Genomic DNA, 27,021 nt, shown 5'->3' with positions numbered 1-27,021 from the left:
CCCCCCCCCCCCCCCCCCTTCAAACTCTCCAATAGTGTATTGACACTTGTTCAACCTGTTTTCTAATCTGGTTTTGAATTTATTCCTTTAGCATTACTCTACTTATTAATTGATTAGAATTTAAAAATAAATGTTAAATATGAACAACCATTATATATATTAAACTAATTAGAAATCAATTAAAATCTATTAATACTAAAATGTTAGAAAAAAAATAGGGACATAGATGGAAGAAACAATTTTTATAAAGTGTAAAAAGGGCAAAATGGGGTTAAATCAAAATTCTTATATTTGGAGTAATGCTATTCATTTCTCTTATATTTTATTGAGGTAACACCATTCATTTACACAACCTTTTACATTATATTTGAGATACCGTTGGAGGAGATTATATTTGATGTGTCCCATTGGAAATGTCCTCACGATTTTTATTAACTTTTATTAAAATCTATTAAAATTCTAATTTTTAGCTGCACATGCGATAATTTCTAGAAATGGATTACATGCAAACAAATTATAACAGATAAATCCAATGTATGCATATGTATAGCTTAAGGCAGCCTTGAATTGAATGGCCAGATTGACGCAGCCAAGTTGCTAACTCTCCCATCAACCCTACTACCTAAATCCTCCCTGCATTTGTAACAATCACCTGCACCGGAACGAACCCGATCAATCTCTTCTGAGATAGACCCTCATCGGAATCAGATACAGTCCGGCCTGGAATTTCATTAATGGTTCTTTTGTAGGAACCAAACCACTTGGCCTGCAAGTAAGCTAGCCGCCGCCATGGCGGCAGGTGGAGGCCATTTGTTTTCAATGACTTCCTCATGGCCCTGCACATTAATTTCACCACTTTCTTGAACCTACCCACTTTGCCAACATATATTGATGGAAAAACTTCAAGCAGCGAGGTGTAACTGCTTGTTGGACGTGCTATTGTGAATTCTCCAGCGAGGAAAACTTCCACTATGAAACGAGTACCAGAAACATATGCGTCAATGTATTCATAATCCCCAGATGGGCAGCCACCCGTTTTCTCCCACTTTGATTTGCAAAGACCTATTTAATTAGAATTCAAGGAATAAGGGCATGTTTGCTACGAAGATTCAACATCAACAAAATTTTAGCCTTTTGAATTGAAGAAAATGGAGACTCACCCGCGTCAAAACCTCTGAGACGCAACCGAGCCATTAAACGGCGTTTAAAATCCGGCAACGAGCTATTACCGATCTCAAGACAGGCCTCTTCAACCTCTGCATGAATGTTTCTTGTAATGCTATCCTCCTCATCAGAGTCTAATAAACTTTCCAAATCATTTTTCAACAATTCAAAATCTGCGTGGCAATTGTTTTCCAGTTCAGATTCAACCTCTCTCTCTCGATCATTCTCTTCAGCCTCTCCCTCTTCTCTCTCAAGAAATGAATTCACAAGATCAGACAAATCCGTCAAGCTTTCCGGCGAGTGCTCGCTGCCGCTGCTCTCACACTCTCTATTTTTCGCCGCCGCTTCTTCAAAAACAGCCGCCAGCCTTTTGAATTTCACAGGGATTCCCATCATTCTCTATTGTTTTTAATCTTTAAACTTTAATGGTGCTTTATCCCTTTTGAAAAAGAATATGATTGAAGTGAAGACGACCTGATGGCAGTTTATGCTCATATAGTTCTGTCGTAATTATGGTAATGAGATATGAGTATATAAGAACATAATGGTGATGGTGAAGACCACAGACTTGTGATGGGCATATTCTTGTTTAGGTTTAAGGGCGCAGGCCAATGAATGTGGCCGGAAAATAGAACCTAGTTCAAGAGTCAAGTGTATTACATATAAATAATTTAAACTGGGTAGGGACAGTAGAAGAATCAGGGGCTGGTAATATATATTGGAAAAGAATGCATCATAGATTTGTTTGATCTTCAGTCACTGCCAAGAACTCCACCAAGTCAACGGTACAATTACGAACTAGTCGTCCTATCAAACTATACAATTTTTGACATGGAAGCCCCACACACACACACACATTTTTTAAAAAAGGTCGCTAGACCAAGCAGCTGATGAATATTCATGTACGTGAAAATGAAAAATGGAACTACTAGTTTCCATCTTATTGGTTGATCAGTAGTAGGGCTGCACAAAAAAATCGCGAAACCGCAAATCGAATCGAAACTGTTGAGTTGAAATCGTTGGTTTGGGTCTACATGGACCCTTGGTTTCTTTTCCCTCAAATTGAACCAAACCATTTTGAAATGGTTTGGTTTAGATTTTGATTTTCAAAAACCGCAAAAAATCAAACCGAACCGTTTTCAATTTTTTTAATAAAAAACTAATTTTATTAACTTAAAAAATTTTACAGTTTCACTTTTCAAAAAAAAAATATCAATTTAGCAATACAAATTATAACTAGCCTATTGAAATAATCATAAAAAGTAAATTAAATTCATAATTATTAGCCTATGATTTAATAGGTTCATAACACATGTCCTCACCCGATATCTAAACTAAATTAAAATTATTTCAAAATCATGTGAAATGAAAAAAAACATATTTTCAACTATCCAAATCATAATTTAAGATAACCACATCAGTAAATCACGTTCAAATTTTCAAAAACCCTAACATAAGCTCTCATTTCCTTAACATATAAAGTTTGTCTACCACTACTAAATGAATCGTCAGTCACCTTTGCCTATTATTCTATTAATCTTTACCTGAATCGCCTTTTTTCTCTCTTCTCTTTCGATAAGTCTTAAATTCTTATTCAACTCATTTTTCATTGCTCTTTCTTTTGTTTGTTTTTTTGAACTTATTATATACATGTGAGTTGTGGTTTTGATAGCAAAAATGATTGTTTGTGGGCCTAGATGATTAATGAACTTGTTTTTTAATTTGAAAAGAACGAATGATGAAGCGTATTGATTGTGTGAAAATGTTAAAATTCCCTAACTAGTACTACTAACTTTTACTTTACATCTCACTAGCAAAATGAAAAAAGAGTTTTAATCAAACTATAATAATAGAATGTAATTCTACATTTACCAATCGCTATATAACAATATGAATGTCAAACAAGAAAAGGTTAATAAAAATGAAGAAATATGTATTTGTTCTATTAACATCTTTTAACTACTAATTTCGAAAATAATTTATTCATGGGTTTCATGGTAAATATGAATATAATTTAACATTATTAGTTCTCAGTTACACTTATATATAACTATGTTCAATACATTATAATAATTTCGAAAGGTAAACCGCGGATTAAAACCGAACCAAACCTCAAATTATGGTTTGATTTGGTTTGAAAAATAAAATGGTTTAGTTTGGTTTGAAAAAATCGCAACTCGTCAAAAATGGTTTGAGTTGAAAATATAGCACAAATCGTCCAAATCGAATCGCGTTCACCCCCTAATCAGTAGCAAGTCGGTATCCAATCTATAAAAATAAGCTAATTAATCTTAAGTTTTCGCTACAGTTACACTGCAAGTTGTCAACGCAGAAAATTGTTTAAATCTTTGCTAAATCATGATACGCTCTCACATTCAATTTTATGAAAATTGATATTATTACTCAACTTAAATTGGTGCCCAGAAATTAGAAATTGTGCATGATTCATGGATAAAATGTAGATTTAGATGCCGATTATACTGCTGTGAATTATTATGAAAGGTTAATAACTAAAACGCTCCATTTTGAAGATTAGCGACTTGCTATGGAATAATATAAGTTGGGGGCTGTTGTTGCATTTCTTTTTCCTACATAAAAATATAGTATTTTAGATTATTTGACAAATTAATTTTCTTTGGGTTGGTAGATGCGGAGGCACGACATTGTAAATTAACTGGCATGGCCAAGTTCATTGAACTTAGAATTAGTCTATATACATTGAATCTGTCGTCGAAAAATCACTTTTTTATCATAATTATTGGATGCATCATGAGATGTATCTGTGGGAAAATTTATGTTCTCGAGTCGTATGTGACCTTGTTTACGGATAGATGCATTTGAATGACATAACTTATCCTCTACTGAATAACTTTATGGTTAATTTTGATCTCTTAACTACCTACAAATGAAACGGTAGAAGGGAAAAAAAAAAAAAAAAAAAAAAAAAGGTTGTGTTTGGTGTACATAATTTATGTACAGAGATGGTGTCCACACTCCTTATAGGTGATGGGACCTGTGCGTGCCTCCAACTTATGTGAGGGATGTGGATATCCCTATATATAAAAATTATGTACACCAACACTTTTTTGAAAAAAAATAAAAATTCTTAGTTCTCTTGTGGCATTCATGGCTAAGTTCAGGTGTCTAATTGCGATCGATTGGCTTGTGGGGGTCAGAAACCTATGAGTAGAAAAAATCTAGTTTGGTACTATTAATAGTACACTGGTAACTTCTGTGGTCTACCACCTTGATGTAGGTTGCTTAGAAGATTCAAACAAGTGAATTTTGTTCAATTCTAGTACAGTCATAGAAGATGACAACTTCGACATTTGACATCGATTAAATTCTTAAACACATAGAATGAAGAAAAAGAGTTTGGACAAAGAATCTCAACTCGACGTGCAAAGCTGGCCATTACAATTTAGAAGTATCTCAAAATAATCAATAGATAAGAAAGAGAAATTTGAAAAAATAACGCTCATCCAAATATACCAAGTGACAAACATTTTTTTTTTTTTTAAATACAAAGGCGTCAAATACACCAAAGGCAATCACTTACATTTTCAGTTTTAATTTTTATTAAAGTGTGTTCCATTGATTTTTGGGTAATTAGCGCAAATCTCCACTAACATTTGCCTCTGTGGGGAAATACCCCTATCCTTTCATTTTGACGGAAAACCCTCTTAAAGGACCTTTTCCGTGCGGAAGAACCCGTACCATCCATTCCGTATTTCCGTTAGTTGAGGTGTTAAGTCCACTTCAAACGACGGAAATTAAAAAGAGATAATTGCAGTAGCGATTCTAAACATTTTTTTTTTTTGTGCATATTATACCTAAACCTTTTATTTGACTAATTTTAAAGGGTGAAACTGTAACTTTATAATTTTCACTTAAAATAATCAAGAAAACTGCTCTCCTACACATTGCATCTCTCTTTACCTGCACCCCAATTGATATCAGAATGTATAAAAACAATCAGTTTGTACAGATGAACAACTTTGTTAGCCATACTTCGTCAAAGTTTCTCAGCAGCAATGATGCCTGGTCTTAGAAACTAGTTGAAACTGTGATTGCCCCTCGGGGCATATCCTAATGGTGCAAAGGATAGGAGTGAGGTAGTCTCAGCTTTGTTGACAGTCGCAGTGTGAAGATTTGATTCTTGAAATATGGAATTGGACTTTTTTTAGGCATCAGTGTATGGGCAAACTCTTGTTTCCTGACCTGCTAAGACACATTCCGCGATTTACTCCCTCATGATGCTCCAAGGACGAGGCGAGGGGGCCCTCAAGTTTCGAACCTTTTAGTTGAAACTGTGATTCTCAACTTCGTTTTCCTAGGCTAAAATCTTCACCTAATTAGAGTGGTACTAGGGTTCCTAAATTTTCCTCCCACTATGAATTCTAGCCTGAACAAGTTGGATTCATGATTACAATCAGGCTATATGTACAAATTTTTTTGACAGAAAATACTAGGCGTTGAAAGATGAGAGAACATAAAAAAACAAAAATTTGAAATTGAAACTGGAATTTCTAATCTTTTCAAAAAGTGCAAATGAGTTTAACTGGCTCGATGAATTTACCCTTCGGTAAAAAAGCACGTGAGTCATTTGACCTAACAACTAAAATGGATGTAAACTGTGAAGTAGTACTGAGCCTGCTAATTTCTTTACGGTTGAGGGGAAAAAAATGCGAGGAAAAATTGATTAAGGATAAGATCATAACTTTCATGAAAGGATGGAGGACTAAATACATATTGAGTGCAATGCTTAGAATGAGATCACTCAACTATATTCCATGCTAGTCTATGTTTAGAGCAAACATAGGATTCGAGTCTACATTTCCGTTGAAACAAAAAAAAAAAAAAAAAAAAAAAAAAAGCAAATGCTTGGCCGCTGCACATTTTTTCCGCTACAATGAAAAAAAGAGAATTGCAAAACATTCTTCTTTGCGACTCTCTATCAGATCTCTCATGCTTTAAATATAGGTGTAAATTTCAAGTTTTCTAAAAGCGAGCAGATTATGAGGTAATCTAAATTTTCGTTAAAAAAAAAAAAAAAAAAAAAAAAAAAATGTCTAAGAATTTGAACTCTGTCCCAAGGATTAACCAGCTGATTGAACTTTTCATTGCAGCCTAAGACAAAACAAGCAGTACACATCAATGAAATAAATGACTAGATCAAGAAGGCTGCAATCAAGATTAATAAGAATTGACTGTGATACATGAATTCACTTGTTCTAAAAAGGTCAGAACCCAAAGTAAGACGATTACAAAGACAAAGAAAAAGATTACAAAAGAGGGTTCTGCAAACAAATGTATTACACCTTAACTAAAAAAAGAAAAAAGAAAAAAGAAAAAAGAAAAAAAAAACCATTTGTTTTTAGTCAGAACATCAAATGCAATACAAGCTCAACGCAGTTGCAAAACCAAAATAAAAAACAGTCCAATACTTAGATCTTGAACCATTTGGATATAAGGATTCCTCAAAAATTTCGACTTTTCAACATCAGATGACAGAAACATAAATTAGGACAACAAATTGACCAAGTAACCATATATTGCAGTAATCATCTTCCCAGATCTAAAGATCAATCTTGAAATGTACATCAGACTATTAAACTTATAGGCGACTCTGGATAATACGATGCATCAACCTTTAATACAGTGTCCTTCATGTCCCCATTGTTGGACGATTGAATCTTATTCAGATCGAGTATGAAAGGCAACTTAATAGATTTACATTCTGGTTCTGTGATTTAGTATCAGACTACAATAGATTCCTGCACCACAGGGTTTATCTGAGCTTGAGCTTCAACGACAGGCTCGTCATCTTTGACGGGTTCATTCTTGATCGGTTCGACTTCTGCCTTCTGTTTTTGCATATTTGATTCAGCTTCACTCATTTCCCGGGATAAGTTGCTCAGCCGAGACTTAAATTCACTTGTTTCCTTGGATACAATTGTCTTATGAGATAAAACGTTTCTCTTTTCATTGGATAAGGTAGTTTTCTCAGAAGGCAACCGAGGAAGAGATTTTCGTGACGAATTCTTGACATGGCCCAGAGGTCCTTTGGTAGGATTATTTTGTGACAGTTTCTCATCCAAGCTTAGCCTACCTAGGATGGCATTGGAATCGCCATTTTCTTCAGAACTGGTAGTTGGTGAACTCTTTTTCCGACCAAGCTTCGGAGATTTAGGTCTTGTCGTAGGTATCTACATCAAAGTAGGATATCGATACAAGGTAATTAAACCAAAGGTAAAACATTGTAACTACTGCTTGAAACCGACTGCACAGGTAATTTCATGTTATAATGAAGGAGGGAGGGAGAAGTAGAGAGAACAAATTAACATACCTTATCCTAGTGTTAATATGCAATTTTAATTCTATAAATTTTCATAAAACACTTTCTAAACATTCTCATTCTGATATCAACAAATATTTCACCATGAATATTCATATAATAATTAGCTTAACTACCACGGTACACCTTCCTCACAGGCCCAGTTGTTAGTGCATACTAATGCCATTGTGGTACCGTAAATTTGATAGGGAGGATTTAACAGCATTGGACAATATTAAAGAAGAAAAAGAAGAGTGTCTAGCCTTGGTCGATACTGTGTACCAACCATGCATTTGATGTTTTATTGAAATTCCAAATTACCGTCTTTGAGCCCCAAAATATCAAACCGACAGCCTCCAAATTCCACCATCATAGTACCTCCAGTTCCATTTGGAATAATCACCCATTATCACAACACAAGTATATGCCACCATCACTACTGAACAATCATAAAATGACCACCTGTGCCAACATCGGAATCAGGAATGCCTGGACCAACACTAACAGAACCCCACACCAATTTCATAAAACTGTCATACCTTGCACATACCACATAAAGCCACCACTATGCCAACATCAATGTTGGGAACACAATGTTTCTACTCAAATTTGGACTCAAGGACACAATTTAGAAGAATTTTAGATCTATGTTTGGATGACAGGAGTCTCGCTACATGAGATTTAGTGCAAGTCTCATTACCAGTGCGTGGAGGCCAAGGACCTAGAGATGACAGGATAGCTAAATCAGGGGACACTTTTTCTTTAGTCTATATTGAAAACAGCACAGTTTTTTTTTTTTACAACTTTTCAATAACAGGTCAGATCTTTTTGATTTCATCCTTTATATCCAGATGCAATTGTACTAGGTTCTAGCATGAACAGCATTTTATCAGAATATATCATGCATCCAAATCCAGTCAACCAAGTTCAAAAGCAAAGAGACATAATAGAGAGACAGGGAGGAGGCAAGGTGGCTGCTCAAAAGTATGTTTAAAATTTACCATACAACATATTCTAGTTTAGCAATTATATTTTCACAGAGTATGCCATAGATAAAAGATTGTGCTTTTAAAATTTGTGTGTCGATATAGGACCTTCTTTAGTTCCACCTTTGGTGGTGGAGGTTCCTGATAGAAGCTAGGCATTGGTGTGGCTTTGAATGTCAGACTTTTCCTTAACCTTTTAATCTCAGCATCCTGTGTTTCCTATTCATAAGCAAAATAAGAAAAGATAAAAAAAAACTCATTTGCATGATCATATCCACCATTTTAAATCTGAATCAGCACCAAAATCTCACCTTAGTCTTGGCTTGCATATTGTTCTCCTCTTCTTCCTTTGCATGGATCTTTTCCTCAAGTTTCGAATAGAACTACTCAAAAATAAAGGAAAATCTCAGGACCACATCATGCGGGAAAGACAGAATAGTCAGTATTGATGTAAAAGCTAACCTCTCTTCTCTTTTCAGCCCTTTCATTACATCTAAAACTGAAACTATAGCTCGGAAGAGTACCAAATCTGTGAGGCTTGCCATCTCCAGCAGTACGACTTCTATGATGTCCTTAAGGATAAACAATAAACAACGTTACATCACAAAAGTAGCACTATGTGTGTGTGTGTGTGTGAGAAACCCTTTTTATGAAAGGAGATAATATATAAAATTATGTAATAAAAAAGGATACATTGAGGACTTTGAATTTTCTTCAGCTTTATTTGTGGATCCTTTTTTGAGTGGCTTCAGTTTAGACTTGTCCCTGCAGCCAGGAAATTACGGTTCACAGACATCTGAGGAAAGAAGTTATCGTGATACATAAAATTCAACAGAAATTCTAGATAAATAAAAGAACGCGATTTCGGAAATGTCATTGGAAGGTTCCCACCAGAGATATTCCTGCATTCTATCACACAGAAATATAGGTACAAAAGCTAGATCAAACATAAATAACTATCAGAATAAAAGAAAATTTAACAATTAGTGAAATATAACATACAGAGTTCCTTCAAGCTGCATGCCACTCGTGGAAGACAGTTTTGCATCAGAATGTACAGTCTGCTGCGAGAATATAGCAAATATTTACAATACCCAGTTCAAATGAAGATTACAGCAAACAGTAATATACAAATAAAACATCTTTGCAAGGTGGAATAATGCACTTTTTACCTTAGAATGGTAAGCATTATCTCTAGCAGGTTCTGGTTTCGTGCTTTGGTCAGCAGCTTGCCCCTCGTTTGATCTGTTTTTTGTTCCAAGAGAAGTCTGTTTAGACTGTGATTCTGATGCATGGGTGCCATTTGAAGCAACAGAACATTTTGACACATCTTTTCCATCCGTATTCTTGTTTGTCCTTGACATTGCAGAAGGTCTCTGACTTAAAGGCTTCCCATTCTTAGCCTTGTTCATGCCCTTCAGTGGTCTGGAATTCTTAGACTCTCCAAATTCTTCGGCATCAAGTTCCTAGAAGTACATACCGTGGTTTGGAACCAATCAGTAAAAAATATTTCACCAAGCAAAAGATTCAAAATCTCTTACCTTGGGGATTGTTACATCATTGCTATCTGGTGGCAATTTAGTGTCATCCGAGATATCTTGTACACGACCAAGGGTTTCATCATCATTTGGTTTCACAAGATTTTCAAAATTCTCGCTCGATCCACCAAGTTCAAAACCAGCATTGAGAATTTCATTCAGTTTTTCAGAAGTCACTTCTTCTCCGGAGGTAGGGAGTTTCTGGTGAACACTGGTCTCCACTCCATTTGCAGAATCAGATATAGTATTATTGGCATCCATTTCACTCTAGCACCTAAAAAATTTGTAAACACCCACGTGCCACAAGCCTTAGAAAATAACAGAATGTACCTCAACTAAAATGAATCTTTTGTGTATAGTAGATAATTAATAAATGTTCCTTCATTTCTTAAAAGTAGTATCAGTCACATATGTGTAAAAGAAATGTTCTTTAGTAACAATCAAGCCCCTCATTTCAACACGTGCTGAAATTTAATTAATTCAAATGAGGGCATGTATGGAACAAAACCCTCGCCAGATGCGGCATATTATAATATTACATCAAATGAAACATAATTTAAATCCTCATGAACAAGATAGCATGCAGTAAGTACTAAACAGAACTCAAAACAGGTCTTCTTTAGCATCAAGAAGAATTAAAAAACATAGATTCATTTATTCCCACTATCTGGCAAACCAAACAAAATCCTTTTCCATAAAATCATCAAAATGAAAAAGAAATCTGATACTAATTACAATACATAAATAACAGATTAACCAAATGCTTCAACCAATAATCTCAAAAAACCCACACACTTAACATAAAGTTAGAACATCTCAAATAACCCAGACACTTAACATAAAGTTAGAACAAATGGTAAAAATTAAAAAAGGAACAGAATAGCAGAATATACTCACTAGATCTTCAAAGCCACCCCCAAAGATCCAGTCTTTACCCATTCCAGGATCCAATTCTTAAAACATAAATCAGAAAACCCATTTCCAGTTCACAACAACCCATTACTATCCCCAATATGAAATAACTGCACACATCCCCAGGTAAATATAGCAATGATGAACATAATTGCTTTTCAACACTTAAAAAGACTTACCCAGAACAGAATATGGAAGGAGAAATCAAAACGCCATTAATCAGCAAGGGGATTGAAATGATCAGAGAGATTCTTGAGTGGTTCTGGACTGGTGTTTGAACTTAATTTTGAAATGATTTTCGGATCTGGAAGGGTTTTTGGTTTTTGTTTTTCCTTTCTATCTTTCTTGCGGGAGGTCGAGTTAATTTTTTCTTCCTTTTTTGGTTTTTCTTGAAATTGAAATCCTATCTCGTGTTAAAATCAGAATAGGGAGTAGGAATAGAGAGGCTAGGTCTGTTTGTTTCTGGTGGCATATGTGCGACCATCACTATTCAAATCCATTCCAGGTCACTTTCTGGTAAGAGAGGGGGCATAGAAAATTAAGGTAAAGTATGAGCCCACTTTGGGGAAGAATGTATTTTAAATTAGTGGATCGATATAAAATTAAAGAAAGAATTTGAATTTACATGTAATATTATTTTATTGAAAAATATGTGATTGAAAATAAATTTTAAAAAAATAAATTGGTCAAAAAAGCAGCTCAAGCAATGACTTATATTATAGCTATGTTTGATTTAAAAATAATGTTATATAGCACAGTGATGCTAGAACATCAGAGTACGTGACATTATATGATAAGTTCAATTAAATATGAAATTATATGATTAATTTAATTTTAAAAGAGACTTAAAGTCACCTAAACTATTATTGTAACACTAGTAATATTAAATTGCATTACTGATAATTTAAATAAAAATTATATTTTCAATAGATATTGATAAAAATTTAATTGAATCTATTGTTCAAAAGTTGTGAATTTTATTAAACATATGTTTAAAATTAATTGTTAATTTTGATTTAGATTTTAATCAGTTTTTTAATTGAACAAAACTCCACTATATTTTTTTTTTCCCAACTTACCTTTTACTTGTATAATTAGATCAAACCTGCTATAAGTTTCTCATTTCACTAATCATGATTTTCAATTAATTTTTTACTAACAAAATGTACTCTTTTTAAAAAGTAAATGTTAGCTTATACTTTAAAAGGTAACTTTTAAGTACAATAAAAGGATGCTCAATAAATAGCCATGTCAATGTCTAAGTAGCAATGGAAACAGTCTAATCTTCAGCTCATGAATTTAGAATGAATTACTTAAGAAAAGAAATATAAATTTTATTACAAAGCAAGTAGAAATGTCTAGTATTTCAAAATCAATCATGTTTCATGTACAATCTTTTTTACAACATTGTTGACAACATGTCACGCGACATATTATTATTGGACAGTTTAAAAAATAATTAATCTTTCCAATCAATATTTTTTGGACACATACAACATCATCAACAATATCGTCAAAAATCAATGTACAAATGGCATTTTCTTTTTAAAATTAAAAATGAAAGTTGTCAATTAGAGAAGCCCTAAGAGGGGACGGTATGTGAAAGGCAAGGAGAAGGAATACAATTAGGACTTCACTTTTAACATGCCATATTAACACGTAATTAAGGCTCAATTTGACAACCATTATTTGAAAAATTAAAAAGTTTTGAATAGTTTTTTTCTGGAAATGTGTGGTTAAAAAGTAATAAAATTTTATTAGTTCGTGTGTAGAATATTTTATTGTGTGAATGTGTGGTGATGAATGATACTGTAACAAACAATTTAAATTTTTAAAGTTTGTCAAACAAGGGCTAATTTGTAGTTTAGAAGATTTTGGTGTTGTAATGAACGTTAAACCGGAGTTCTTCTTAGATAGGTTGCTTTAACTCAATGCTTTGCTCATAACTTACTAATCACACAGTAGATATGCACGATTGACTTTGCACATTCAGTTCTTTAGGCATTTGCATATCACCTCGATATGAAAAAGCTTGTTCAATCTTCTTTCAATTGTTGGCAAGTTTAATATTATTCAATACATTACTAATTTTTATATGGCTTATTGAAAAATAATATATATACACACACATGAGAAAATGATCTCCTAAGCATCGGTGTTTAACTTATATTAAGCACCAATGACATGACATACCATTAAATTGATGAATTATTAAATACATGGGGCCTATCATTAACTTAATAATTCACCAATTTAATGATGTGTCATGTTATCGATCTTAACATAAATTAAGCGACAATATTTAGGAGATCATTCACGTGTGTGTGTTCAGGCCTTGTGACAATTTGAAAACAATTTCCGTACGCACAAACACATAGGAAACATATATATAAATGCCAAATTTAGTAAATATTAAAACATACATTTCATTCTTCAAGTAATATATTGCCAAAAAAAAAATCTATTATGTTTTCATTGAAAATTGAGTTTAATAATAATAATAATATATTGTGACACAAATTGAATCTTAAATTAATATATTGCAAAAATTCTTTTATAGCATTCAACGAGGATTGAGATTTAATCCTTTCTTTAATAGGGTTGAAAATCTACAAAAAAGGTCAATATATCAATTTTATTTTATTTTTCCTCCTGGTACCTTTCTTTATATTGTCCACCATGTACCAACTATTGGAAGTTGGTGGATGAAACTGGATTAGCGCATACTGTATATGTAATTTAGATATCAGATTTAAATATATTGTATATGCAATATATAGTTTAACGTATTTGTAGGTAGCTTACTGTATATGCAGCTTACCGTATTTTGCAACCTAATGTATTTGCAGGCAGTTTACCGTATTTGTAGTTTACTGTATATGCTGTTTACCGTATTTGCATATATTGTCTTTACCTATTTAGATATTGTATTTTGATATACCGATTTTTGCACTTACACATACCGAAATTGTAGAACACCGTATATGCAGTGAACAAGACACAATCTAGTAGATTTAATTTTCGATAGAATAAATAAATTAATTTGATCAATTAATCTAGCTGGCCAAATAATACAGATTAATTTTTAATAAATATAAATAGAACAACAACATAATCAAACTGCAAATTACATGAAACACACGAATAAATTGCAAAAATATTAAAGAAACCCGAGATCTGTGCGAGCACAGTTTTCTTAAAACAGATTTGTCCCCTCAACGTAAGTGCTTGGAATTTAATCCCAGCGTTTATTTTTTAGGATACAACGATAAAACTAGAAGAATCTGAGCACCACAAATACTACTCCAGCGAACTTATTTGTATCCGAACAATATCACCATCCAAGCAAAAACTGTAAATGCAAACGGTGAAATTTCGTGTGTTTTCTAGTGTGAGAAGATGCAAATAGAGAGATTTTCGTGTGTGTCAATTGTTGGAATAACATAAACCTGCCACTCTATGGCAATAAACATTGGAGTCAAACTCAAAAGTCAGATGGAGAAAGCCAAAAAAAAAAAAAAAAAGATACAAAACGTGGACACTCCAAACGAACTAATTTTTGCTCCCTTCGATCCGACATTCGTGGACGCGAGTCGCGCCCTCACACAAGTTTAAGGTCCGAAAGATATTTCGTTTCGTGATTTGCACCCCCTACGCGTGCACATAGAGAGAGTCTATATGCTACACGTGATTACTCCCTTCCAATGTGTAGCCATATATAAAGTGGTTAATGTTTTCTTCTTTTTCCTATGTGAGACAAATCTTATTTTCCCACATAAACCATCTTCCAATGGTCAACTTTAAGTTCCAATATCTCATTCACCCAAGCTTCATTTTTGGCAAGTAAATATATAGTTTTGATGTCTCATGGAGAAGAAAATGGATCAATTTTGATCTTTCAAATTGGACCAACGAATACCATCGAAAATTGTGCCAAAAACAAGTCATTTACTCATTTTTTCCAACACCAACAACATACATGTCATTACTTGTGAGTTGAGCAAAACTGATATCAATCTTTATGGAATATTTACAATTGATATTAGTGACAATATGAAAACAATATTTTGTTGAGAATCTAGGCTTATTTTCAGATTTATCCCCAAAATCCTTCTTCAAAAAATCAAGAATAGATAAATAGATGAAAAAATAAATAATGCTAGAAAATCACAATTAACTCACGTGAAAAATTCTAAAATTGGGGGAAAAAACATATTCCGAAATTCTAAAACTGAGAAAGACTGACTACTTTGAAAAATAAAAGTGAAAATACAATTTTTCTCCCATTTTCCTTTCTCTTCTTTTTTCTCTTCCATATTGGAGCCTTTATTGCATTGTACAACTTTTCAACAACCTAAACACTGCTTATATACCGTGAAGAGAAAGAAGATAACAAATTTTGCCCTTATGGATTAAAATGAAATTTTTAGTAGATTTTGATAAAAGTTGATAAAATGTGTGGTTAAAAATTTTTGAATCTCACGATATCTGTAGTTAAAATTAATTGTTGACTTTAACTTAAATTAAAATCAAGACTTTAATCAATACCAAACAAGGGATTTTAACTTCTTCAATATGTCTAGACTACCATTGTTTTTCAAAGTCGTTAATTAAAATTAATTATTGATTTTAATTTAAATTAGAATCAAGATTTTAATCAATTCCAAACAAGGATTTTAACTTCTTCAATATGTCTAGACTACCATTGTTTTTCAAAGTCGTTAATTAAAATTAATTATTGATTTTAATTTAAATTAGAATCAAGATTTTAATCAATTCCAAACAAGGATTTTAACTTCTTCAATATGTCTAGACTACCATTGTTTTTCAAAGTCTAGTTATATTCTTTGTTTTTAAAATTGAGTAACGTAACCTTACAACAGTTCCAAGACATTTGCATGTTAATTTTTGTCTCTGCAACTAAGAAATGCACCAAAAAATGTGACAAATGACACGTGAGAGAGGGAGCAGAGCACGTGATGCACCTATAACTATAAGGTGAGGTTGCCTGGGTGCATGGAGAGGTGGCCCGTGCATGATGTATTGCACCAAGTCTTCCAAAACATTCTTCAACAACCCACGTGCGAGGCGTGCCCCATCCGCCATATGTATATATTCATACATATTTGTATGTCTATATATATAGATAAACAAGAACAAGTGGCTTAAAATATTATTTAGTGCTTGTTCGAGAGTGATTTTTGTATATAATGTATAGTTATAAGAATCTTGCTACATGTACACTATGGTGTACATATTAGTTTACACTTTGTCACTTATCATTATCCTATTGGACAGTTTAAATTTCAAACAATTTTTTCATCTAATTGACACTTAACAACAATATGTCAACCAAAGTGTTAAAAATCAGTTTACAAATAGCAAAATTCATAGTTATAAAGTAGAGAAAAACATGGAAAAGTGTGAAAAATGGATTTTGTGGAGAATGCGTTGTTGAAAATATTTGTAAGAAAAAGAGATTTCAAATAATTAGAGCACTTAATATTTATAAGTGCTCGTTAGTCAGTAATTTATGTTAATTTTAAGTTTTTAATGAATTTTTTCTTAACAAAATATGACAACAATAAAATGGTAAATTTGATTTATAGAGAGAGACAAGCAATTACCATGAGGAAAATAAAATGACAGTTATAAAGAATCAATAAAGTATATAAGTAAACATATAGTGGCGAGAAACATGAAGATGTCACATGAAATATAGCACTACTTAGCTGGTTTTCTTTGATCTATATTCATTGACCAGAGGTTAGGCCCCATGTGTGATGTGCCCCTCATAAGTACGTATTTTATTTATGTTTGAAATGCTCAACCTCCTTGGTGGTTGGATTTACAAAAGAAAAATGGAAAAATACCACTAAATTTTTTTTGGCTAACAAAACAAACAAACTTATTATTTCATGAATAAAAAAATTGATCCCAACAAGCCTTACATGTAACACACCTAATTTATGACGTCAAGAATGGTCATTAGTTGTTGGAGACTGACGACTGAATTCAATAATCTACTAGTGATATGTGTAATATCGTTTGGAGGGTGAGGAAGAAGCACATTTCAACTCACCATCAACTTAGACTTGGATCTTGTTATAAAATCGAAAGAGGTAGATATGTAGACAAAGTCTAAGATCGCCAAATAGATTTTGACAAAAATAATAATTGATAAAAGTTAGAAATGATATAATTTGTCACCATACAAGTAAATTATGTATTTTCTTTTTGATGTATTAATTAAAAATATATCAAACTAGCTAATTTCTAATAGCACATTTAATTATATAATAAAAGATACGTTCTAAATATTGTATTTACCATACGTTTTAAGACAATGCACCCTACAAGCCTTAAATTATTGTGTTGGGACCATGGCTGGCTGCCACCAACCACCGGTCATCCATTCTTTGTACCATATAAGCCTTACATTATTGCATTGGGGTCACCGTTGATCATGGCTGGCCGCCACAAACCATCAGTCATCAACTATCATTTGTTACAAGTCATTGGGTACGTAGGCCGTGTTGAGAAAGAAACATATTCCCTCATCAATTTGTCCTATGTTTACAAAGCTCTATGTTGGGTAGTACCCCCTAATAAAACTTCAATGACCTTTGAACTGTCTTCTTTTGAAAATGGTATGTAATCCATGGAGCCTTTTCCCATCTTTCTCCCCTTTTCACTTTCTAATTATTACATTCACTCTTCAAAATTTAAAAAGAAAAGCAGGAATTGTGACTTTCAAGTCTGCTTTAATCAATCTCACATAATGTGTGTGACTGAAGAGTCAATTCGCAAATTTTCCTTCCTTTGACTGCTCTTCAAGCCTTCAAGTACCGATCTGTGTGGTGGCTTCGAGTGGAATGTCTTTGGATGAATATTAGTATTTATTTTAAAATAAAATAATTATACAAATTTAAAAAATAAATTAAATTGATTAAATAATTAAATAGTCGCGGAAACCCAGAGGGATCCGATAATTATTTGAGGAGCACAAAATTTACATCTCCAACCTTGCACCAAAATTTACATCATTTTGAAATTGCAAAAAGGGAGGCATTTTATTTTTTATTTTTATTATTATTTTTTTGGCCGTTCACTAATACCATCTCCAACCCTACACCAAAATTTACATCATTTTGCAACAAACTAAAAATTATTTCCAACCCATTACACAAAATGAACAGTGTTTATTCATTTTCTTCATTTCTTTTATTTTTAACAATTTATATAGCTAAAAAAATATTTATTTATTCGATTTACTACTACATAAATTACTACATGCATAATTATGTTTCATTTACGAAAATATGAAATTATTTTTAATATATTTTAAAATGTTACAATTAATAAAAATACCACAACTAAGAAAATATGAAATCATGTTATTGAAAACAACGTAGTATATTTCAAATTTCGAAATTATGGTACAGCAAAGTCGACCTAGTGTCATAATTTAATTATTGGAATTCATTTATTCATCCCACAAATGTTCAATTAATGCATTTTGAAGTGCAATGTGAGTATCTTTATCCTTAATTTGTCTATAACGAGCAAGGAATTATTGGAAACGTTGATTTTCATCTTCAACATTAATCATGTATGTTTGCATTTTAAAACTTTTTGAGTACCTTTATTTTAATTCGTTCATCTATTATTATTGATTATGCGATTAAAATTTATTATAAATGATGTCATCAATAATAATAATAATAATAATAATAATAATAATAATATATTTTCCTTAAAACTAGCTTAAGCTTCCTTTTTACTAAGTTAGTTAGTTTGCCGCCACTATACCCAAAAATCGGAAATAACAAAGATCTGAATCGAGGCTTTGAAGGCAAGGCAACTCGCACTACACTGACTAGCTGAGACTAGATTAGAGTTACAGTACTGGTCCATGAACTCCTTCGTAGGTTATCTCCCCTAAAGCCAGAGAGTAATGAAAGAAAAAAGGGTAATTGGCACAAAACGTCCCTATCTTTCGAGATTATTGTGGAAAATGTCCATACCTTTCATTTTTTGACATTTTTGCCCCTATTTGTACCTTTCTTTGCGCTGGACATCCTTTTCACCATTTTTTGACGTAAAATAACTAAAATACCCTCATATTTATATAAAACAAAAAAAAAGGGAAAGAAAACGAATTACAATCATTCTCCCAAACTTTATGAAAAGTGCAAATCAATCCCCGAGCCTTATTACTGAACCAACACCTGCAAAAATTTATACCTGATGCTTTGGGTAATCATCTCTGGTGTTTGCTCAAATGACAGCACATTGCAACTAGAAATCCACGAGTTAGTTTCACAATCTTCTTTGAATAGGTAATTAATTAATTATCTTTGTTGATTCTATTTATCTTGAATGGGTCTTTTTAATTGTTTATTGTTAGTTTTTTCTTTAAGCTGATTCTGGTTGGTTTTAATATTTTTTCTTGCCGCAGAATGAATCCATCAATTGAGGAAGAAATAGATTCATGAGTTCCTCGATTTGTTGAGTGTATTTTTTTTTTTTTTTTTTAGCAATAGATGATTACCCGCAGCGATACCCACAAATTTTGTGAAATTGAGCCAATTTTGATTGGATTTTCCTCTCCGACGACAGCGCCGGAGCCAATCTTTCTCATAACATGGCAATTCGGGCCAGCTAGACGAAACCTGTTCGGGTATCAAAATTGACGGTGTAATTTTGGTTTATCCATTCCTTGGTAACGATGAACCGGACAAAATTTGGAGCTTCTTTTGCCCGGAAACGATAGGGTTGACTGAAGTTCTTTCCGGTGATTATCTTTATCTGAAGTTCTTTCATTTTTTTGTGCTGTTTATTATTTGTTCTACATATTTTTCGTATTTTCAATTTGGCCGACTACTTTAGAAGTCTCTGATTTTGAGTTCGGGCACCTCTCAGCTTTTGGAGTGGTTCGAATTCAGTTGCTTTTGGGTTTCTTCCAATTCTGCATTGGGTTCTACTTAGATTGGGCTTCCCAGGTCAGTTTTTGGCAGTTACTGGTTCGGCCAGCTTCATTTCAGATTGTGGTTTTGGGTGGTCTCGACAATGCTTCTTGCCTGTGATTGGTCTCTGTGTTGGCTTCAGTTCTCTTTGTGGTGGCACGGCTTGGGTGTTGTCGTGGCTGCTTGTTATCTTCTTTGTTTGAAGCTCACGTGGTCATCTTCATATTTGCAGGCGCCACGCTGCAAGTATTTTGTATGTGTTTGGGGTGAATTTATTCAAATTTAATTTTGAATCGTAAACTGCCATTCTGCAATTCACGTACTGGTCAGTGAGGTGTGGTGGGAAGAAGGTGGAGGGCGGAAGTGCGGGGGGCGGGGGGTGAGGGAAGAAGGTGATGTTTTATTGGGGTTATTTGCACTTTTAAAAGTTTTGGCCTATAGTTGCAATTTTTTTCCCTTTTCTTTTCCTTTTTGTTTTATTTAAATAAGAGGGTATTTTAGTCATTTTACGTCAAAAAATGGTGAAAAGGATGTCCAACGCAGAGAAATGTGGAAATAGGGGCAAAAATGCCAAAAAATGAAAGGTAGGAACGTTTTGTGCCAATTATCCAAAGAAAAAAGACGAGCATCTTTTTAGGTGTCCTTTCAAGACAAAGTCAATCAACTCATTCATATTAACAGCTGTTTATGTAAAAGATTTCTCATTATAATTTGTAATTTAAAAACAATAGATTATGCTTATTATTTCGTGCGTAGCGCTTGATTGTTTACATGAAGAAGTAGACGCCACAACAATTAATTATAGAAGTCACACAAACAATTTATGGCATGTTTGATATGGTGAATTGGACAATATAAAAGATGAAGGAGAAGTTAAAATTAAAATAACATTGATAATAATGTTGAATATTGCATACCAAACCTACCCTAATTGAACCGAGTCAAGACTAAGTAAGAATTCAAATAAGTACCAAACTCATATGACAAAAGAATATTGGTGATTGCATCCAATTCAGAAACTATTCAACTTCCTTGTATTATAATTTAACAGATAAAGAATACAGGTGCAAATATAATACGATTATTTTATTACGGTTTGTATCACAAAATTTTCTACTAATCTAAATAACATACAGAAAAACTACAAAAGCAAAGACCCGATTTACACGTGAATCTCTCCTCGGCAGCTGCTATCTTGGCCCTGAAAGGCGAACTGCGGAAAGATGGGCATCGCTGTTACAGTCTGATGGACCCCCCGACGAAGTGCCCTCGTCACTGATTGATTTGAAGAAACTTGAGTAGAGCCGGGAGCCAAGTTGTGAAGCGGTTGGCGGTTGAGGCACGGGACTGAGACGTTCAAGCATTTGCACGACTTTTGTCATTGATGGTCTGAGGTACATATCGTCCTGTATGCACCACAAAGCAACTTTTATTGCTACACTGACTCTCTCGTCCTCTTCATCTATTTTCAGCTTTGCATCAATAATTTCCTTCAACTTCCCTTCTTCCATCATCTTAAAAGCATAGGATGGAAAATGGGATTTCTCTGAACTCACAGCAGGATCATAGTTTTTTCTACCCCCAATTATCTCAAGCAACACCATCCCGTAGCTATAAACATCGCTCTTTTCTGATATGGCATAGTTTGTGATCCACTCGGGTGCAAGGTATCCTCTTGTGCCCCGTAATGTGGTGAAAACATGGCTCTGCTCTCTAGTCATAAGCTTAGCCAGACCAAAATCCGAGACTTTGGCCATAAAATTGTCATCAAGAAGCACATTCTCAGGTTTTATGTCACAATGAACGATCTTTACATCACAATCCTCATGGAGGTAAGCCAAGCCTTTGGCAGTGCCAACTGCAATATTAAATCTCGTATTCCAATCCAAAATATGTTCCCCGTTGTTTTTCCTGAAAAGCCATTTATCCAAAGATCCATTTGCCATGTACTCATATGCAAGAAGCCGGTGGGTTCCTTCAGCACAGAAGCCTTTGAGCCTTACAAGATGAAGATGATGGATCCTGCCAATGATACTAACTTCAGCTCGAAATTCTTTCTTACCCTGACCAATTCCTTCCAATTTTTTTACCGCAAGTCGAGTTCCGTCAAGGAGAGTCCCTTGATACACCGAACCAAACCCTCCTTGGCCTAGTTTCCTGCTGAAGTCACCTGTTGCAGTCTGAAGATCTTTGTAGCTAAACCGGATTGGCATCCCGGATAAACCTTCCAAGAAATTATCCTCATCTGAACTCTCTTTAGGAGACTCGGGCCATTTCTTGCTCTTCCGGTGGAAAACAAATCCCATGTAAAGAAGACCAAATATAACAAATATTGTGAAAATAATAATGATAACAACAAATGGGAAGCGTTTCTTGTCACCACGTCCTGTGTTTCTATCACTGCCTCCAGTTCCAGGGACTTTGATATACGAAAGATAGAGACTACCCTCCTCATTGGATCTTTGCAAGCTTCCTATCTGATCAAACAAAAAGCAATTTCCCAAACTGCTCTCGAAGAACATAGCACCACAAGAACAATTTCTGAGACAAGAATCTCTGCAACCATTTAAATCTGTTTTGGAAAATGGTTGAACATATCGAAGTGCAAAATAGCTGAGGCCATCTCCTGCATTTACGAGCTCCACAGGATTCTTTGAATTGTTACAAGATGGAAAAGTCCCCAATTTGCAAGAAGGAAGGGCTGGTGGACACTGGCACTTGTTACCCGTATAACAAACAAAATACGGATCACAGGCAGCAGGCAGGCTACACTGATCTTGTGGAATTCTTACTGATGAGGGAACAGAAGAACCTCCTTGAAGAAGAGTAAACGTGATGAAACCGTCTTCACCCAAAACCACCACCCAAGTTGCATTTGATATGGTATCTTGAGAAAATATAAACTGCCAAAGCAAGACTTTATCTTTGTCAAAGAATCGCCATGAATTCGCAGTAAGAGTTGCAGACGTGATGCCATCACCATCCTTATTGATTGTTCTTCTATTGTCTTTTCCCATAGCCCAGTATGGTTGTTTGGTTTGGAAACCTACGTAAAGAATCATATCCCCAGATTTAATCTCAAGGGAGTAGCTCAGGTTATTGGAATTGGGACTGCTTACAATTTTCATTCCTTCGGTAAACTCCTGATTCATCAAGAGAGTATCCGTAGGATGGCTAAAACTCTGCCACATTAAACTGCCGTCTCTCCCACGCAAAATCAAATTTCCTGAGTCCAGCAATTCCAATGTGGAGACGCCTTTATTAGCAGTATCCGATGACCAAACTTCCACTCCCCCCCTTTGTAAGTAAGCATTTCCGGAATCATCAAACACAAAGCTGTCTGAATTCTGAACTGGAGAATCCCTATTAGCAGACCAAACTACGGTTGAGGTACCCTTGTGAATCACAGCAATCAGAAACAAGGTGACGTCTTGGGTAGTGATGAACCCAAAGGCGAAATTCGTATTGTTGGACACTAAAAACAGCCCATCATTGTCAATCCAATTCATTTGAGATCCTTTGAATCCCGGCTTCAATTTCCCTATACGTTGAACACTAGACATACAGATTTGTGCCACAAAAAGAATAAACAAGCTTGTGATTTTCAGAATCCTCAAATTCCCCATGATCACGTCAACAGGTAGAAGACAGCTAATTCAAGAATTTCAGAGCCAGGAATAGGAAGAATGAAATGAAAAACTGATATTGTACTGTTCACAATATGAACTAAAAATCCCCCAGAAAATTGAATTTTGAAAAACCTCTCAACATTTTTGGCCAAAAAGTCACTTGAAATGTAAATTCTATTCTTAACCAAACATGCATTTAAGAGAAGCCCTAATACCAAATCTGATGTACCTGGATGGCTGGATTTACAACTGCAAAGATCAAATTTCAAGGCTCAAAATCATTGACCATGACGAAGATCAAACGAATTAGGAATAAGGGACAAGACGGGAATATAATGACTTGACAATACACAGGTGCTTATTGTTCATACAACCAAGAGAAGATCAGTGAGAAAATTGATTCCAGCTTGAAAACGAACAAAGATTAAATCAATAGAAGAATAGCCAAGAAAAAAGTAGACAAGATTTTGCAGGCAAATCAAGAGAGGCGGTGAAATTACACATACACATGATATACAAACCAGTACTGAAGGGTAACTATCAAGAATTCAATTCTTGGCTGACTGAGAACCCAAAGGTACAAGTGGATTTTGCAGACATGGTTTGATACCGTGTAACTACATACAGAATTAGGATGAATCTGAATTTGCATATGTCAAAGAATTGGAGAGATCTGAGATGGGACTTTGTTTTTTCACTGGACATGTCAAGAACATGTAGACAATTAATATATGGGTCATGACTCATCACCAAAAAATTGAAAAACATAATAAATTAATGGTTCATAGCTAACTTCTTGAATTGTTTAATGAATTGTTTACATATTCAATCAATATGTATGCTTTGTGTGTATAATTTGTAATCAGATGTGTGCGCTAGTTCATGGGTTGCCGGCTGAGTAGAGGGGTAGGGGTGAAGGTGGGTAATGAATGCTTTCTCAATTTTCAGAGTCATACAAAATCGAGAGTTTTCAAAGCCACTTGAAAATTTGTGGGCTACTATTTCATCTTGTTAAATGCAAGTTTGAGTCCCATTACAAAGAGAAACTTTGGTAAAATGTACTGTGAAATAATATTTTTTGGGAGAATGTATAGTTAAGAAAGAAAGAATTTTTTTTTTATTTCCGTATTATATTATGTTATTGATTAAAAAGAGAGAAAAATGTATTATTAAAATTTTAAAGAGTGTCAAGGCTTAAATTCTACTATTGTAATTGGTATATCTCCAATATTATTTTAGATTTCATAAAAATATGATATAAGTAAAAATAAAATATATCTTTAAATATTCCACTATAATATAATTTAAGTGGAACTCTCTCTAGGAAACATGGCAGAAAACCAAATAAACATCATGAAGAAATCAGTCTGGATGTAGTTGCTCCATTAGATAGTGTGTGTCGGGAATATTTAATCTTATCTCTCTCTCTCATATATATATATAGAATTTGTTATTTGTTTTCTCTCATCAAATAAATTTGAGTTATAGATGTTAGCATTGGAGATTAAATTTGAATTCATCATCTATTCATTGGACATCAATAATGTGAATATAATAGTAGCATCCACGTCTAATACACAATCGAGTATTGAATTTAATTAGATAAAAGAAGAATATATACCCATGCATATGCATAGACGCACCATAACGAATTATACTATTTCATTTATGAAAGATATCTGTAGCAGTATAATATGTTTTATGTCTAGATTGAATTGTGTTTTTTTTTTTTCAAAATAATATAATTTCCAAAATGCACATAAAATTCGGTACATTCACGATTTCTTGTCTATTATATCATAATGTCGAGTTGGTATTAAAAAAAGTAGTCCTTGTTGTGTAATTTACGTTTAACCAGAGTATAATTCGACATATTTAGTAAGATTTATTATTTATAAAAGATATAAATTGAAACTAGGGTGTTTGTGAGCCATTTTTATGTAAAAATACATTTTGAAATAGTAAATTGATGGAAAATGTGTGGTTGAAAAATAAAGAAAAGTTTTTGATTTACGTGTAATATTATTTTAATGAAGAATGTGTGGTTGAAAAGAAGAGAGGGAGAAATGTATTTTTAAAAAAATGAGTACCAAACGGGGCCATGTTTATTATACAATTCAGTAGCAATATAAAAAAAATTTCCAATAATTTGTTTAAAACATTAACAATAATATTAATACCTTTTATGCATTCATTGTGCTCTTTTTATAATCACATGAGATTGAGAATGATGCTTTGGTCTTATTGTGATTCCTCCATCTAGTTTTCCTACATAGATATTCTAATCTTGTATTGCTAAGCTATATGCAAGTGAATATTCTTAATAGATTTGAAATGGACTACTGGAATTGAATCAAATCTTTTACAACTTTTATATTGACTTTATACATTTCTCTACTTCTAAATTATTGTACTACTAGAATTATTCATTTATATTGATAAATTTATTCATCTCTATACAACATACAAAATGGAGAAAAAAGGGCTGATCGATTAAGTAACGGCCAAAAAAATTAATTTTTTAGCTTAAAAAATCAACACCACATAGATGCTATATAAATTTCTACAAAGGACATAACATTTGGACTCACTTACAATATAACTTTCAAGGGCTATTTTGCTAGTACATCGCTACAAGTTTACAGCCCCTCACGTGTCATGCTTCGTGTACAAGTGTTGTACACCAAGTATGATTCAACTTTTAAATTAACTATATTTATTGGATGAAGCTACTATCATCGAGCTTGAATTCTAAAATATTTTTTATGTAATTTTTTCTTTCTTTGTTTTACATACATCTTCTTCTTCTTATTTGTTTTACTGCACCGTTTACATGCGCATTGTAGTATTGAAAAAAACAAAAAGAGAATGACAAGAAAACTAGAAAAATATAGAACCATCACTCTCGGAGCAAGCACAAATGGTCATGGTTGGCATGACCATGGACATTTAAAATACGTGCATGGTTTTTGACACTCTACACTGTTTTCCTTCGTATAGATAGTAGACTATTATTGATGAAATATAGAAGAATCCAAAGTTTAGATTAAAATATTATGTAATTACTAGGTGAGTTGTCTAAATAATTTTTTTTTTTTTAACAATTAGCATTCATTTAAAAAATTCATGGTTAAAATAATACTCATAATATTAATCAATTTTTTATTATTAAAATACAGTATACAGCTGGATAATGATTTTTAATACCGTGACATTGTGAAAGCATGTGATAGGGTCAACTAGACATATTTCGACAGCCAACCCATATGGATCATCATTCACGTTTTAATTTTTTTATTAACCAAATGATTTGAAATCTCAATTATCAATACTGTTTTCATCCGACTATTGTTCATGCTTATCTTTCGGGATTCGCATCCCATTCGACACGAAATAATCGATATCCACTTGAGTTGAATCTCTGGAATTTTTAAGAGTAGTTATTTTTGTACAAGTTATTTTATTTTTGTGATATTGTAAAAATCG

At 33.4% G+C, this 27,021-nt stretch overlaps 3 protein-coding genes and 1 long non-coding RNA gene across 5 annotated transcripts; 1 reads left to right on the top strand and 3 right to left on the bottom strand.

Moving 5' to 3' along the window:
- Positions 1–339: 339 nt before the first annotated feature.
- LOC111389603 lies at positions 340–1,687 on the bottom strand. Its single transcript, XM_023014529.1, has 2 exons — positions 1,161–1,687; positions 340–1,062 (listed from the first exon to the last, which is right to left on the bottom strand). The coding sequence occupies exons 1-2, from the start codon at positions 1,558–1,560 to the stop codon at positions 623–625; spliced, it is 840 nt and encodes a 279-aa protein (XP_022870297.1). The 5' UTR covers positions 1,561–1,687; the 3' UTR covers positions 340–622.
- A 4,766-nt stretch (positions 1,688–6,453) lies between these two features.
- Positions 6,454–11,476, bottom strand: LOC111389577 (protein WVD2-like 5). 2 transcript variants are annotated; one of them, XM_023014500.1, is made up of 9 exons: positions 11,117–11,476; positions 10,029–10,299; positions 9,660–9,953; positions 9,490–9,551; positions 9,181–9,252; positions 8,950–9,049; positions 8,799–8,870; positions 8,596–8,706; positions 6,454–7,373 (listed from the first exon to the last, which is right to left on the bottom strand). In XM_023014500.1, exons 2-9 carry the CDS (start codon positions 10,284–10,286, stop codon positions 6,924–6,926), a joined length of 1,419 nt encoding a protein of 472 aa, XP_022870268.1. In that variant the 5' UTR covers positions 10,287–10,299; positions 11,117–11,476; the 3' UTR covers positions 6,454–6,923. The 2 variants fall into 2 exon arrangements, with proteins under 2 accessions (XP_022870268.1, XP_022870270.1); XM_023014502.1 differs by having other exon boundaries at positions 9,490–9,548.
- Positions 11,477–19,130: 7,654 nt separating this feature from the next.
- LOC111389594 lies at positions 19,131–20,256 on the top strand. Its single transcript, XR_002701754.1, has 3 exons — positions 19,131–19,279; positions 19,399–19,734; positions 19,863–20,256. It is a non-coding gene; the product is annotated as an uncharacterized LOC111389594 (long non-coding RNA).
- A 661-nt stretch (positions 20,257–20,917) lies between these two features.
- On the bottom strand, positions 20,918–24,405 carry LOC111389591 (G-type lectin S-receptor-like serine/threonine-protein kinase SD2-5). The gene has a single exon (XM_023014518.1). The coding sequence runs from the start codon at positions 23,530–23,532 to the stop codon at positions 21,097–21,099; it is 2,436 nt and encodes an 811-aa protein (XP_022870286.1). The 5' UTR covers positions 23,533–24,405; the 3' UTR covers positions 20,918–21,096.
- Positions 24,406–27,021: the final 2,616 nt, after the last annotated feature.

The sequence above is a fragment of the Olea europaea genome, unplaced genomic scaffold (assembly GCF_002742605.1).
Source record: "Olea europaea var. sylvestris unplaced genomic scaffold, O_europaea_v1 scaffold601, whole genome shotgun sequence".
NCBI lineage: Eukaryota > Viridiplantae > Streptophyta > Magnoliopsida > Lamiales > Oleaceae > Olea > Olea europaea.
Note: the sequence above shows the minus strand (reverse complement) of the source record. Positions and strands in the feature narration are given on the sequence as shown.

Excerpts from the sequence above, each read along its gene's own strand:
- LOC111389603 (XM_023014529.1), bottom strand. The coding sequence starts at position 1,560 with ATGATGGGAATCCCTGTGAAATTCAAAAGGCTGGCGGCTGTTTTTGAA. Across the intron at positions 1,063-1,160 it reads TCTCAGAGGTTTTGACGCGG|GTCTTTGCAAATCAAAGTGG; the intron begins GTGAGTCTCCAT and ends CTAATTAAATAG.
- LOC111389577 (XM_023014500.1), bottom strand. The coding sequence starts at position 10,286 with ATGGATGCCAATAATACTATATCTGATTCTGCAAATGGAGTGGAGACC. Across the intron at positions 9,552-9,659 it reads ATAATGCTTACCATTCTAAG|CAGACTGTACATTCTGATGC; the intron begins GTAAAAAGTGCA and ends ATATTCTCGCAG. Across the intron at positions 9,253-9,489 it reads ATGCAGCTTGAAGGAACTCT|GGACAAGTCTAAACTGAAGC; the intron begins GTATGTTATATT and ends TCCTGGCTGCAG.
- LOC111389591 (XM_023014518.1), bottom strand. The coding sequence starts at position 23,532 with ATGGGGAATTTGAGGATTCTGAAAATCACAAGCTTGTTTATTCTTTTT.